Source organism: Sorex araneus, chromosome X (assembly GCF_027595985.1).
Source record: "Sorex araneus isolate mSorAra2 chromosome X, mSorAra2.pri, whole genome shotgun sequence".
Taxonomy (NCBI): domain Eukaryota; kingdom Metazoa; phylum Chordata; class Mammalia; order Eulipotyphla; family Soricidae; genus Sorex; species Sorex araneus.
Window position 1 is genome coordinate 264,817,280 of NC_073313.1, and position 15,588 is coordinate 264,832,867.

Here is a 15,588-nt window from a genome sequence, read left to right on the forward strand (position 1 = left end):
AAACGGCCCATCTGCTCGCAGACACAGACTCGCCCCGGGCGAGCCTTGGTGGGACAGGTAGCAGCCGAGAGGGGGAGGACACGGGGACTCCGTCTCGAGAGCGAGGCTCAGTCTTCTCCTTACAGCACGGGGGAGCTTGGTGTTCAGACTTAAGTATATTGTAACAGTGAAATGCTTTTTCCTTCTTGTCCAGAGAAAAGACATTTATTGAGAGATACTGAGGATGTATTTTAAAATAGAAGTAGAGTAATATCTTTTTTTTAAAGCCCCGACTAATGGCTTGCCACGTTATTGGTGCTTTGCCTTACTCGGGCAGGAGCTGTCCTTGTGCCCTCGGGGTCTCTGCCGTGCTGGTGCCGACGGCACTAGCTCGCCGTTGTGTTCATGGAGTTCTCGATTTTTCTCTCTTTGTAAGCTAGTTCTCACGCTGAAGAACAGATGTCCTTTTTCTCCCTGTCGGAACAATATTGGGAAGTTTCACAAGGTGCTGAGAGGGAGGAGGGTCGGGGTAGACAGACCTGGGGGTCCGTTGGGTGGGGTGATGCGTGGGTCCCAGGGCTGAAGAAGGCCGGGTGGTCTGATGGTGGCAGCTCAGAGGTTCTGGCTGCAGGACCGGCGGGGCCTCCAGAGCGGCCTGAAGCATGATGAGCCGACAGAGTTGTTATTTGGCCGTGGAATAGATCAGAGGGCCGGGGAGGTGGCACAGAGGGCTGGGCACTTTCCTTGCACCCTGCTGCCCTGGGCTTGATCCCTGGGACTGTGTATGGTCCCATCAGCACCGACAGGAGTGATGCTCCAGCCAGGCGTGACTCTCCTCTGCCAAAAAAATAAATAAATTCTAAGCTAGGAAGGTGTGAGACTTGTTACTGTTTTTGGCATATCGAATACGCCACAGGGAGCTTGCCAGGCTCTGCTGTGTGGGCGAGATACTCTCAGTAGCTTGCCGGGCTCTCCGAGAGGGGTGGAGGAATCGAACCTGGGCCGTCTGCGTGCAAGGCAAACGCCCTACTCGCTGTGCTACCATCTCACAATGGAGATGTTACTGGTGCCCGCTTGAGCAAATCGATAAGCAGTGGGATGACAGTGACAGTGACAGGAAGGTGGATTTCTAGGGCCTTCACTGTTTGCTAAGAGTGAAGTGAGCTGGGAAACGTTTGGGTGTGAATTGAAGGAGCAGAGGTGACTTTACAGTTGCCTGCCACGTCAGTTGGAGGGCACAGGTGATACTCATGACACTTAATGCCAGGGCTGGCAGGGGAGCTTCCGTGTAAAGACAGTATCGATCCGACGCATTTCACTAGCGTTCAACCAGCGTTACTTGACTGTCCGTTATGTGTGACACTATAATAAAATAAATAAATACTAGCTGAAGAAATCAGGAGGAAACTGTGAGTGGCTGCTGGGGGAGTTGGAGGGATGAGGGGAGGGAGGGAGGGGCCCGCTCGCACAGGCGCTCGTCCCTGCCAAGGTGCAGCGGGCTGAGACCCGCAGGGGGAGGAGCTGACCATTGCCCAGCTCGGAAGAACGTGGCGGACAGTGGCAGTGGGAGGACAGGAAGGGAGGGAAGGCGTGGGACTGGGGCCTCAGGGGGGCCTCATGGCCTGTGGCCATGTCTGGGCAGGGGGAGCTGCAGGGAGGGGCCGCGGGGCAGCTGGGTCTGGTAGGCAGTCGGCTGAGGGGAGGGAGCCGGGAAAGGAGAGGAGCACTTTGGTTGGTTGGTTTGTTTGGGGGCACACCTGGCTTACTCCTGGCCCTGTGCTCCGGGATCACTCCTGGCGAGCCCAAGGCACCATCTTCATCCCACCCACCCTCCCTTCCTCCCTTCCTTCCTTTTTGCCTTCCTCCCTCCCTCCCTCCCTTCCTTCCTTCCTTTCTCCCTTCCTTCCTTCCTCCCTCCCTTCCTCCCTCTCTTCCTTCCTTCCTTCCTTCCTTCCTTCCTTCCTTCCTTCCTTCCTTCCTTCCTTCCTTCCTTTCTCCCTTCCTTCCTTTCTCCCTTCCTTCCTTCCTTCCTTCCTTCCTTCCTTCCTTCCTTCCTTCCTTCCTTCCTTCCTTCCTTCCTTCCTTCCTTCCTTCCTCCCTTCCTTCCTTCCTTCCTCCCTTTCTCCCTCCCTTCCTCCCTTCCTTCCTCCCTTCCTTCCTCCCTTCCTTCCTTCCTTCCTTCCTTCCTTCCTTCCTTCCTTCCTTCCTTCCTTCCTTCCTTCCTTCCTTCCTTCCTTCCTCCCTCCCTCCCTCCCTCCCTTCCTCCCTTCCTTCTTCCCTTCCTTCCTCCTTCCCTCCCTCTCTCCCTTCCTTCCTTCTTTTTTCCTTCCTTCCTTCCTTCCTTCCTTCCTTCCTTCCTTCCTTCCTTCCTTCCTTCCTTCCTTCCTTCCTTCCTTCCTGTATTTTGGGCCACACCCGATGATGCTCTGGGGTTACTCTTGGCTCTGCACTCAGGAATCTCTCCTGCCAGTGCTCAGAGGACCATATCGGATGCCAGGGATTGCACCCAGTCTTTTGCACGCAAGGAAAGCGCCCTGCCTCTGTCTTTCCAGCCGAGGATTGACTTTCTCGAGAGGCAAAAAGCTCTTTCAGCTGTGCCTGACCTGCCGCGTGCCGTGCTGGTGTGGCAGTGGCGATAGTTTCTGTCCTTGCAAGCGGGGTCTGGGGGTTTGCTGCGCAGCTGAGGTGGCTGCTGCTGTGTGGGGAGCTGGTTCTTCAAGGAAATCTGGAAATGCATATTTATGTGTGAAATTCCTCAGCTTTAAGCATTCTCAAACATTCTGCAAGCCAAATCAAATGTTTGTGATTGCCAGGTTCGGCTAACGAGCCCAGTTGTGTGGTATTTTTCTACAGTAACTTTCAGCTCCCTGGGTGTAGGCAAGGAAAAGGCAGATGTTTGGCGTTGACTGAGGGTGAGGTTTCTGCTTGTTGAATCTCAGAGGCAGAGTAGACCCAAGACCCAGGGTTTGTGGGGGCGGGGCCAAAGGTGGTCACCGCACACTGGGGGGCGTATGGGGAATAGATGGATTTGTCTCTGTGTTCTGTCACTGAGATGCTCAAACTGAATTCCTCACTCACCAGTTTGGGCTTCCTCCATAGTTCCAGCTCAGAGCTCCCAAAAGCCTTGTAATTTCCTACATGTTGAGGGACAGGTATGTCTTGTTATGTAATTGAAGGTAATTTATGGAATACAGACACCAGAGCGATAGCACAGCAGGCAGTGCATTTGCCTTGCACGCAGCCGACCTGGGTTCGATCCCCAGCATCCCATATAGTCCCCCGAGCCCTATCGGGAGTAATTCCTGAGCGCAGAGCCAGGAATAACCCCTGAGCATCACCGGATGTGACCCCCCCCAAAAAAAAAAACTAAAACCAAAACAACATATGGAAAACACCCGAGGTGAGGAGGGGGGCTGGTTGCCAGGGAAACCAACATGGGCAGGGGTGGACCTTCCGCTTCCGTCCCCCCACTCCCTTGGAAGGAGGGGGCTGGAAGGCAAGGTCAGTGGTCAGCTGCCGGTGAGTTCATCGTAAGAGTCCGCACGTAGAAGCCGTGGTGCGTGTGGGTTAGGCCACGCCTGGCGGGAAGCGTGTTCATGAGAAGGCCGTTTCTCGACACGGTTTCCCACCGCTTCCACGCCGTGCCCTGCACTCTGCCGGCGAGCTGCTCCTGATTTCCCGGTCTTCTTTTAAATGCATTTTTGAATTATGTTTGACTTGTCATTGGTGAGCAGTGTCAGGGGCTCTCAGAAAGGCAGCTGTATCGCCCCCCGCCCGCCTGAGCTTAGAGCCACCCATACCCAGAGGCTCGCTCCCTGTGCCCACCCTTGCCCCCCGGGGACCACCTCAGTCCATACCAAGGCCGGGCTTAGTTTTGCTCTGTTTTTTCCCATTTTGCGAGCCTTGTTGTTTGTGTCCCACATAGGAGCTACCTGTCCAGCTGTTGTCGTTTACCTGCCGGCTGGGCATCATGGCCGAGGCTGGGGGGCCGTGCCGGGCATCTGTCTCCCACTAGACTTCCATCCTTTCCTGTTGTCCTTCCGGGTCATCGTCCCGTGGCGACCTGGGGTCCCCTGATGCATTTGGGGCCCATCATGTCCCCCTGGTCGGTCGACAATGAAGGAACAGGGGTCCCAGGCCTGTTGGTAATCAGTGACCCTTTATTCAGGTCTCACAGCGTTCATCATAGAGGAGCCATGAAGGGCTGGGGGGAGCATTACACACAGGCGTGGTTGAAGTTATAACACACGTTCCTTTGGGGGAGGTTCTTCTAGGAGACCCACCCAAGGACAGACTCTCATCTAAGTGCTCAGCACTCTAAATCCTAGAGATCTACCCAGGGCTGGAGTTCCATCTAAGGGCATATTGCTTCCTCCTTTCCTTTGCTAGTAATCCATTTAAACAGTCATATTAAATTTCACTGTATCACTGTATCACTATCATCCCATTGCTCATTGATTTGCTGAAGGGGGCACCAGTAATGTCTCCATTGTGAGTCTTGTTGTTACTGTTTTTGACATATCGAATACGCCATGGGTAGCTTGCTAGGCTCTGCCATGTGGGCGGGATACTCTTGGTAGCTTGCCGGGATCTCCGAGAGGGACAGAAGAATCGAACCCGGGTCGGCCGTGTGCAAGGCAAATGCCCTACCTGCTGTGCTATCACTCCAGCCCTACATAATAATATTTCTAGTCATTTTGTATGGATACGGTAAGAGATACATTAAGCTTAAAGGTTGGCTCTTCCTGGGGACGTCTCGCTGCGTATACCAGATTACAGTCCTCAGGCCAGGTTAGTTTTTCCTAACCCCAACAGGGTCCTTATTCAGTTACTTCTTTTTGGGTCATGTCAGTGTTTGTTTCATGACTGTGCTCTTAACTTATTATACTTTATATGGCACTAGCTGGTCCCTCCTCAATGCCAGGGGAGCTTGCCCTGCTTGCCCTGGGTTCTTCCAAGTCCCTTGGTGGCACCTGCCTTTTGGGGTGTAAGAAACTTAGGGCAACTGAGACTAAAGTCAAGTAAATACGATGCACAGGAGTAAATGTTATTCAGAGACATAGTATTTACTCCTGTGCATCGTATTTACTTGACTTAACTCCACTATTCCAAAAGCATGGCACTAGCTGTCTTCCTATGTCTTTACAGAAAGGGCATTGCTCTAAAATAAACTATGCAAAGTACATAAAGAGAAAAGCAGTATTTCACTGACATACGCACAATCCAGGGCCCTCAGAAGATTTCACTTTACAAGTTACAGGGTCTGACATAGATATTTGCGGTTAACAATTAGGGGAAGAAGAGCAGAGGAGAGGTCAGAGATAAACAGAGGATGGGGGTGCCCGTGGACTTGGGTGGGCCTGGGAGCACTTTGGTGGGTGTCACTCAGTAAACCTAAGCTCCCTGAGGGAGTGGGGGCGGGAGAGAAATGCTATTTTTCAGCCAAGGGCAGGCTATTTAAGGTTCTTTTACTCTTGTTTTTACCCCCAAATGGAGTTAGGTACGACCCCGGCAATCTGTCTTTCCTCCCAGCCTTGGGCTTTGTGTTTTTGTTTCCTGTTTTTGTTTGTGTGTGTTTTGGGCCCCACAACTCTGCTCAGGGCTTCCTCCTGGCTCTGCCCTCCAGTGTCACCCCTGGTGTGGTCCCATGCGTGGTCCCGCCTCGGAGACACCTTCCCTGCAGTCCCCTCTGTCCTGCCCCAGCCCTGGCGTGTCGGTGCTCTGGAGTCACTGCACGGCCCAGGCAGTCGCCAGTGTGATCCCCCCGTTTCTCCGCAACCCAGGGTGGAGAGCGTGGGGAGCAGCAGCTGGGAACTGCAGGTCCCAGTCAGAAAGTCACTGCTTAGCAAAGTGCAGCTTGAGTGAATTGACTTAATTATTTGGTGACTCTTCCTCTCAGGGACTGTGAGCTCCGGGAGGGAGAGATCTCTCTACCCCCCCATGGCCTCGCACCCGGCCCAGGAGACCTGGAAAAGAGTCACTGAGCGAGTGAGTGTTCTAGGATGAATGCAGTAAGCCTTTCCTCCCAGCCCCTGCGAGAGGCTGGCAGAAGTGGACTCGCAGTCATTTGTAGATGTGCAGATATTCATTCAACAAACGCACAAACGTCAGCCTCACAGCTGGCCCTCTGCAGCTACAGCCGAAAGGAGCGGTGCTTTGCCCTGCTGGCCATTCTCGCCTGCCCTGTCCTCCCCCTGCCCCCATCAGGAGCCAGGTCAGCCGTTGTCTCGGGCCTTGGCCTTGGCCCGGCGGGCAGCCGGCTCCTCTCACTCACTTCTCACACTCGCGTGTTTGACTCGTCGAGGCCGGAGCCTCCCACCCTCGCTCTCGCAGCGTCTCAGTCGCGACTGAACTGAGCACTAAGAGCACCCGCGCCAGCCTGCTGGGGGTGTCAGTGACCCTCAGAGCCGTTGCTTGGAGATTGCTAACGCAAACATGGCGTCGCCGTGAAAGGGAGGATTCTTTCCCTGCCTGCCTTCCTACCCTCACCTATTTTGTTAATGATGTATCTTGGAGCCTTGCAACATTTTGGGGTGAGAAACGTTATTTAAAACATATTCTTAACAGCCCTGTGAGTCTGGCTCTTAGGAAAATAACCGCTTCCATCCACGTGTTCCAGCAGCCTTCAGAGGCAGCCGGAGCTCGGGGAGGGTTACGGCTTCCTGCGAGAGCCGAAAATACTGAACTGCCATTGAGCAGGGCCCCCGCAGACCCCCACTGCACCCCTTTACGTAAATAGCAGCAGACCCTGATTTGGGGCTGGAATAACATGAAGCTGAAGGCACGCTGGGTGGGCCGGCGGCGGGAGCCAGGACTCCCATTTACACGAAGAGCGGCTGCTGGACCATTGCGAGTTTCTGACTCATTCAGCTCTGCACGGGGGCCAGGGGGAAAATATGCACCCCGTCCCTGGGGGCTGAGAATCCAGGTTGGAAGTCAACCTACAGCACTTTGGAAGTGGCCACAGACACAAGCGTTTTGGGCAGTGCCAGAGAATCACAAAGGCCCTGTGTGTGGGTCTGATGCCCGGATAGCCTCGTGTGCAAAGCGAAGGTTCAGATGTGAGACTCACTCGCACGTGGGGGCACGTGACGTGCCAGTGGGTGACATGCCCTTCTCCCTGCCAGGGCTGCTGTCACCTCTGTTCCCAGCAAGGTGCCGGAGGAGCAGCTCGGGCAGGACGCCCTTCCAGGCGCTCAGCAGAAACTGCGTTTCACGGCTGCCATGAGTCCAGCCAATGTGTCCCTCCGTCAAACTGTTCGACTGACCTAAAGACTTTGATAGAATAACGTGCCTGTGTGAGTGCCGTAGGTGTTTCGCTGAATGGTCACAGATTTTATTTTTTATTTTAAAGGGTGTGTTGAGGATCAATCCTAAGAAGTTCCACGAAGCCTTCATTCCTTCCCCGGTAAGTTCAGTAACGTTATAATAAACATAATGCCACATTTAATTTGGGAGATGTGCTCTGAAGCTGAAATCATATGAAACGAAATTGAGACCAGGCAAGGATTGTTTCAAGTTTAAATAAACAGGCTTTGCCGTTGGTTAACAAACCTCTGCAGGCCTGAATATCGCCCTTGGGGCGGAAGGGGAGCCATTCGTGCCTGGGCCGTGGGGGCAGGTGGGCCCGTGTGGACACCACCGCCCGTGTAACTGTGGGAGCAGCCGGGCCCGTGTAGACATCACCGCCCGTGTAACTGTGCGAGCAGCTGGGCCCGTGTAGACACCACTTCTGTAATTGGATGCTTTGGGTTTATGGCTCAGAAGGATTTATGGATTTTTCCACCAATTTAAGTTAATCTTTCCTAAATAAATATGCTATTTACTTTCGATTTACTGCATGAGCTAATCTGCAAATTTGTCCAGAAATGTGGTTTTTAAATTTTTTTTTTTTTTAGTTTTTTTGTTGGTTGGAGTTTCTTCACTTTATGCAGGTGATAGGATTTGCTTCGTACAAGGCTTTTCACCATTGCGTCTTTATGCCCTTTCTTACACCCCTGGCTCATTCTAAAGGGCTTTTTCCAGTCAAAGTTCACTCTGACACTGAGCAGAGGTCTCTGGGTGAGGCTTGATTGTGCAAAGGTGCATGAGCAATATTCGTGTTCCTGGCAAGGTTTTTCCAGGCCACAACAAACAGGAGGGTTGTAAATTATACATTGTTTATAGCAGGAAAGGCCATAGGAATAAAAGGTAGATGCAGAAATGAAATTCATATACTTTGCTTGATACGCTTCATGATGTTAAATGACAAGTTTAGGGAGAATTTGAAGTTCAGCCTGGTATGTCATAGGCCTTACGGTTTTGTTACGATAACCCCGAGACCTGTCCTCAAGGTCACTTAGTTCCCCTCCCCCGTCGTTTCCTAGAAGTTATGGGTTCAAGTTCACATTCAGTTGAGACACATTCATCGTGTCTCAAGTTCACATCTCACCCCTTCAGCCGAGCATCCCACGGCCATTTCCTACTGCTCTTGGAGAACAGGTCCTGTTCCCTGGCCCTTGGTGCTTGGCTTATAGAATGAGATCAGTCTTGAGGTAGGAATTTAGCTGTAGGAGAGGGAGCACTGTGCACGTGGACGTTAGGCTCCAGAGCCTGCTCTCGGGCTAGAAACACGTCCTGTGGTCAGTTACAGGAAACACCCTCGGACGGTCTGACTTGGTCACCAGAGCCAGGCCTTTCTCTGCGTTAGGAAGGATGACCATTTCTTCCCTGTAGACAGTGGGAGGAATTCAGTGCTGTCAGGGCCAGGGTGCGTGCAGGTAGGGATCCGAGCCCGAGAGCCGCGCCCAGTGGAGTCGGCATCCTCCCCGGAGGCCCCGGGAGCTGGCAGCCTGGAGCACGCTGGCTTGGCCCTCTGAGTGGGTGGGAAGGGAGTCTACATGCGGAAAACGAGAACCGCTTACTGCTTGCTTGGTCTCTTCTCGGCTTCACGGTGTCGGATTCACCAAGATCCCTGCAGGCTGATTCCTGACAGATACGGGGCTCCAGCAAAAGTGCAGAGGCACACAGGGCCTATGTTAAGTATTTAAAAGTCATAAGCCCAGCTAGCATGCTTAAGTATACTCACTCAGGTGAAGCATGTTCTGTGCTAAGTTATAGCTCGTGTCCCCGGGTTCATGTCGACTTCTCACACATGGGGGGGGGGGTTCCGTGCCAAACGTCGGCTCTCTGGAAAGGGTCTGCCTCTGTCCCCCTTCCTGCCTCCCCCATCCTGGTTTCCTGTCCTGTCTCCACTGCCTTTCCATTCAGCGAGGGCTCTTGCATGCACTCCTGTGGGCATCTTAAAACCCTTACCTGATGGACATGGAGAGTAGCATGCTGAGTGAAATGAGTCAGAAGCGGAGGGACAGATAAAGGACGACTGCGTTCATTTGTGGTATATACATATAAAAAAATATATATATATATGTATATATATATAGTAGAAGACTGATATCCATGGCCAGGGAACAGGGGTGAGGACTGGTCAGTGGTCGGAACTAACCACGAGTGTGTGTGGGGCTGCGGGTAGGCAAGATGGAGAAGGGCCCAGGATGACAGTAATAGCTGGGAATGACCATGCTGGAAAGAAGGGAGTATTAAATAGCTAAAGGGATGTTCCTGATAATCTGGGGTGGGGGATGGGGGGTGATGGGAGGGACCCTGGGGACACTGGCACTGGGAAATGTTCACTGATGGAGGGACGGGTGTCGGAACACGGTATGACTGAAGTCCAGTCATGAGCAGCTTTGTAAGGTTCTATCTCACGGTGATTCAATAAAAAAGTTAAAAAAACAAATAAACCATACCTGAGCTCTGCCCGTATCCCCAGGAAATCTCCCTTGCTTCGGGACGGCTGGTGACCGGGGGAAGTCCCTGCCGCCCTGGAGGGTTCGTGGGGCTGTTTCTCGGCTCACCCCCCCTTGGCACTGCCAGCTCTTGCCCTGACCCTGAAAGCTGAATTCGTGTCACTTTGTTGTTTTTGTTTTTGAGCCATGCCTGGCTGTGGTAAAAGCTGCTCCTGGCTCTGTGCTCAGGGTGGCTCCCGGGGGGAGTATGTTTGATCTCACTCCTTAAAGGAAGACGCAAATGATACCGATATTTTAAGTGCTGACTTTCCAAGCTTGTTCGCTAGTACCTCTTTAAGATGAAAAAAAAAGAAAAGAAAAGAAAACCTTTTTCTTCTCTCTTAGCCTCTGCCAAGGAGCACGGTATGCAAAGATCTGGAAGGATAAAAGAATGAGTACATGTTTGCCCCTTCCTGAGACTCTTGGAGATGCTGATTATTTTCCAAGCAGCCTCACTGCCTGACGTGTGCTTTTCTTCCCCTTGAAGCCGAATTCTCAAAGTCAAAGATTTTGGCTTCCAGCGAGATCTCTGGCGCCTAGAAACGGTTGGTCTCTGGCTTGCAGTGCTCAGAGTGGGGAGTTTGAGGCCTGTGACGGGGGCAGAGGTTGCCCAGGGCCTTGCCCTGCCCTGTCACTGAGTCGAAGGACACCCTGTGAGTCCCGTCAGGGCCTTCTCCTCTGACACCTGCCGAGGTCGCTCTAGAACATATTGGGACTGAAACAACATGGAGCTCGGGTAGAAAAGGTGTCACCATGTTTTACTTTATCCAAAACGAGAAAGGATGATGGAAGGAAGGCGTAATTGTTTCTCATTCCAACCAGGAAAGCACATCATCCTTTATTTTTTATTTATTCATTTTAATTTTTTAATTTAAATTATTTTTATAAATTTATTTATTGAATCACCGTGAGAACAGTTACAAAGCTTTCAGGTTTAAGTCTCAGTCATACAATGATGAAACACCCGTCCCTTCACCAGGGCACATTTCCTACCACCAAGAACCCCAGTATCCCCCCATCCCACCCCTCCCCATACCTGTGCGGCACATGATTTCCACATTACTCTCTCCCTACTTTGATTACAGTCAGTATTTCGACACCAGACCCACCATTATTACTTGGGATTTTCCCCCAACACTCATACCTGCCGAAAAGGCAACATGAGACAATTTGTTTTCTGTTGCTGGTTATGAATAGCGTGTGATGTCACGTGGCCGCAGCAGCGGCTGTGCGGTTTTGAAATTCTGAAATTTTAATAATTAAATCCGGAGGGATTTCTGCCCAAAGCTGCTGGGTTCCGAGAGTCTCGTTCATTCGTGTGTCTCTGGGATCGTGGCCACTAAGCAGCTTAATCAGTGGCCGGAGGGGCCGTTTGTGGGCGGCGACTGGGGGTCTTGCTGGGGCGGGCGAGGACGATCCCTTAGTGTTGGCTTCGAGTGTTTGGGTTTCTATTTCTTTAACGTGCTAAGTGGCTCTTGCTTGTTGGTTTCCCCCCACCTGGGCGCGCTGGCCCCTGCGCCCGCTCAGAGACACACAGGCCCTGTGTCAGTGTGTAAAACACACGTTTCTGCTCCTTCGAGGGCCCTGCCTCCTGCGGAGCTGCCGCGGTTGGTGCCTGCCCGCCCCCCCCTCCGGTGCAGTCACATTTCACAATGTTGAGCCAAGGAACTCGTTCTTGGTTCCGATGTCGTGAACTGATTGGGTCTCTCTCTCCGGCCCAGGATGGCGACCGAGACATCTTCATCGATGGGGTTGTCGCTCGCAACCGGGCCCTGAATGGGGACGTGGTGGTGGTGAAGCTGGTCGCCGAGGAGCATGCCAAGGTGAGTGAGTCTCTTCCTCCTGCTGCAGCCCTCAGGGCCTTTCGTATTGGGGGCGCCAGGACGGAGCAGGGGCTGCAGCCACCGGGGCCCGCGTGGGTCCCGAGTGCTTGGGGCTGTCTGGTGGCCCCGCCTTCTTTCCCGGCCGCCTTCCCTGCCGCTCGCCTTCTCTTGGTTTCTCTTCCCTTCCGGGGTGGGAGTCCCGTGCCGTCGAAGCGGGTGCGGTTCCCTCGGCAGACTTCAGGCCTATCCTGTGACCCACCGCTGGCAGGGCAGCGCCTCGGTGCCGAGCGTCTGGATTTCTGTTTCCGTCTCGCCTGGCAGGTCAAAGGGAAGCTGCAGTTTTGGTTTTGATGTTTTGAGTGAGGGTGAAGCCCTGTGGCGGCTCACGGTCAGCAGCTTCTTCCACCTGCAGAACTGGCAGCCTGTGCGTTCCAGTCTGGAGTTTCCTCTGAGTCTGTCTGTCTTATTTGCTTCAGCTCATCATCATCTTCCGCTGTGGGGTGAGCCTTGCTCCACTATCAGAGCAAGGGAAAAGCACAGGAGAAGGCTACCACAGACCAGTAACAGTTCGCAAACAAAGTTCCAAACAAAAATATTAGCACGTAGAACCCAACAACATACTAAAATGGTGAAACAGCAAGAACAAGTAGGGCTTATCCCAAGAATGCAAGGTCAGTTAAACATTTGAAAAGCAATTTTGTGTGATTCAACCTAGGAGCTGACTAAACCACATTGCATTGCCTTCAAACAAGAGAGGCGGAACATAATTTTGATAAAAGTCCCCATTCCTTTTTTTTTTTTTTTCCCTTTTTGGGTCATACCTGGCTCTGCACTCAGGAATTACTCCTGGCGGTGCTCAGGGGACCATATGGGATGCTGGGAATCGAACTCGGATTGGCCACGTGCAAGGCAAACGCCCTACCCGCTGTGTTATCACTCTAGCCCCAAAGTCCTCATTCTTGATAAAAACTCAGGAATAGTTTCTCAGTTTGTTGAAGAACATCTAGGAGTTACTTATAACTGCCTCATTCTTGGTGGGAAGGCTGAATACTTTTCTTCTGTGCTGAAAATGAGGCGAGAGTATTCCCTTCAAGGTTAGGAAGCTGCTCTGTGGCAGGGCGCATTGCCATGCATCTAAGAGACCTGGGCTCCATTCCTGGCATTAAAAACAAACAAACAAAAAAACAAAAAAACCCCAGTGTCCTTTCTCAGACATTTTGTGATTGAACATTGTACTGGAAGTTTTAGCCAGCATGATAAAGCAATAGAAAAGATTCAGATTGGAAAGGAGGAAATGAAACTGTTTATTCTCAGATGGTATAGTTTCTACATTTGAGTCTTAAGGAATCTATGAAACAGAACCTACTGGAGCTAATAAATAAGCTTAGCGAGGTTTCAGAATAGCAGGCTATGTAGAAATCTATTGTACTTCTATTTTTCTTTTTTGGGTCACACCTGGTGATGTCTTGGGGTTTCTCCTGGCTCATGCAGTCAGGAATCGCTCCTGGCAGTGCTCAGGGGACCATATGAGATGGTGGGAATTGAATCGGGGTCGGCCACGTGCAAGGCAAATGCCCTACCCACTGTGCTATAGCTCCAGCCCCTATTGTACTTCTAAATATTAGCAATGAAACATAGAAATTAAACTTAAAAGTTCCAATTAAGAAACTAGATTCAAAATATAGAATACTTAGATGCAGTTTGACCACAGATGTGTAAGACCCCATATACACTAAAATTGTAAAGCATTATTGAGAGAAATTAAGGGATATATCCACTCAATGAGCTCATGAAATGGAAGATGTGGTATTGTTCAGTGGCTGGTTCTTAGGTTGCTACTCAGACTGATATTTCGGTTGAGCAGAGTTAAAACACTTGTCATTTGTCACTTGTCATCACCTGTCATCCCGTTGATCTTTGATTTGCTCGAGCGGGTGCCAATAACGTCTCCATTCATCCCTGTTGTGTGCTAGTGTAGCCCAATGGCATCTGCCCACTCCAGGAACATGAAGAGCCTCAAACCGTTTGTTCAAGGTCTTGACGAAGAAGTCTGACCATCTCATAGGTGGGCTGCCACGCGGTCTTCTGACGTCCCGTGGAGTCCAGTCGGTAACAGCTCTAGTCCAGCGGTCATCTCTGAATCGCAATACGTGTACGGCCCATCTGATTTTCGACGCCTTGGCAAACGAGACAGTAACTACAATGGGCCTCACTCCCTGACACTGACAGAAAACACTGGCAGGTATTACTTGGAGAACTTAGACGGTGGAGCTGGAGAATCATCACGTTAGCGAAGTCAGCCAGAAGCAGGACACACGCAGCCTGGTCTCACTTACCTGGTTGAGGGGACGCAGGGTCAAGACAGCGGGGAGGGGGAACTCCATTTCTGCACTTCAGGATATGGAAAGGAGAAGTACAGGGAGGGAGGGAGGCGAGCAAGAAGTGGGTGGGAGGTAGGCAGGGCGGAGGCGAGGCCCGGTGCCGAGCAGTGCTCAGGCTCTGTTCAGGGCAGAGTCAACCACCCAACATAGGCCCGACCACGGCAGCTAGAATTGAATCTTGTGTCTGTCAAGAAGATGGGGTGGGCTGGGGAGGCGGGAGGGGGCCTGGGGACACTGTGAGGGAAGTTGACACGGGTGGGTGGTGGGACAGGAGTCAGGACGGTGCGTGCCGAAACTTAGCTCTGTAACTTTGAAAATCCCCGTGTCTTCAAGAAATAAACGTATTTGAAAGTGCAAAGGAGCTTGAATAGCCAAAACAAAAAAGGACCAAGTTGGGGGATGTGTACTAGTTGACTGCAAGCCTGCAGAGTCCTGCTCGTCAGGACAGGACGGCAGGGTCACGGGCCACCCGGCCTGGTGGAACCCAAGAGAACCCGAAGAGACGGCAGGTGGGACGGAAGTTCTTAAGAGTTGAGAAGGTGCTTTCACAGCGACTGGCCTTGGGCCGGAGTGTAGCGCAGTGGGGAGGGTGTTGCTCTGCAGGCTCCGTCCCCGGCATCCCACATGGTCCCCCGAGCACTGCCAGGAGCTAAGTCCCGTGTGCAGAGCCTGGAGTAACTCGTGGGCATTGCCAGGTGTGACCCACAAGTAAATAAAATAAAACTTGGATTTAAAACAAACAAACAAACAAACAAACAAGAATTAGCTTTCAACAAGTGTGGTATTCCAATAGCGTAGCCGTGTGTAGAACTAGGACTTTGGCTCTCCCTTACTTAGACCATATATAGAAAGGAACTTGAACTGGACCTTCATAGTCTTCTTGAAGAAAGTGTAGGAGAAAATTTTAGTGACTCTTGATTTTCATAAGTAGAAGAAAAACTGGAAAAAAAAAGAGTGACCAAAGAAAAAAAGTAGTTTTGACTAGCCAATTTTTTAGCTACATTTTTGTAAATTCTTATTCTTCGTTAGACTCTCTTACAAGATGAAGGGGCAAGCCAGAGATTTGGAGATAATATTTGCAAAATATTTTTCTGACTAAAGCCTTTTATTTAAGATAAAAAGAACTCTTGCCCACCAGTGATAATCACAGCCAAATGAAAAACTGTTTCTGGATTTGGACAGTGACTAAACACGACATTGGGGCTCAGACAGAAGGATGCTGCGCACAGCCGTTGGGAAACTTCAGAAATGCAGAGCGCCTGTTGCTGCCCTGGGCGCGCGGGTGGCGGAGCCGGGGGCCGTGGCGAAGCGCCAGGCAGGCAAATCCAGCCGGGCAGTGTCCTTAGTGGCGGATCGTGTGGCTAACGTGGCCGTCCCCAATATTGAGTTGAAGGAAATGTGTGCATTTGTCCACATGAATATTCAGACATAAATGCCCATCGCGGCCTTTTTGGCAGTAACCCCAGGCTGGAGGGGCTCGCGTGGCCGTTGGCGTGTGAGCAGGTAGGGCAGTGTTGGCGCCTCCCTCCTGCAGGAGGCAGCTCTGCCGGGGGGAGGAGGAAAACCAACCGGCTGTTG

The 15,588-nt window shown here is 51.8% G+C and overlaps 1 protein-coding gene across 1 annotated transcript in view; it reads left to right on the plus strand.

Moving 5' to 3' along the window:
- Positions 1–15,588, plus strand: part of DIS3L2 (DIS3 like 3'-5' exoribonuclease 2) — a 270,536-nt gene that overhangs the window by 59,149 nt on the left and 195,799 nt on the right. The window contains exons 4-5 of the mRNA XM_055121806.1: positions 7,334–7,387; positions 11,528–11,629. Coding sequence (XP_054977781.1) covers positions 7,334–7,387; positions 11,528–11,629 — 156 coding nt within the window. The remainder of the gene's footprint in view (positions 1–7,333; positions 7,388–11,527; positions 11,630–15,588) is intronic.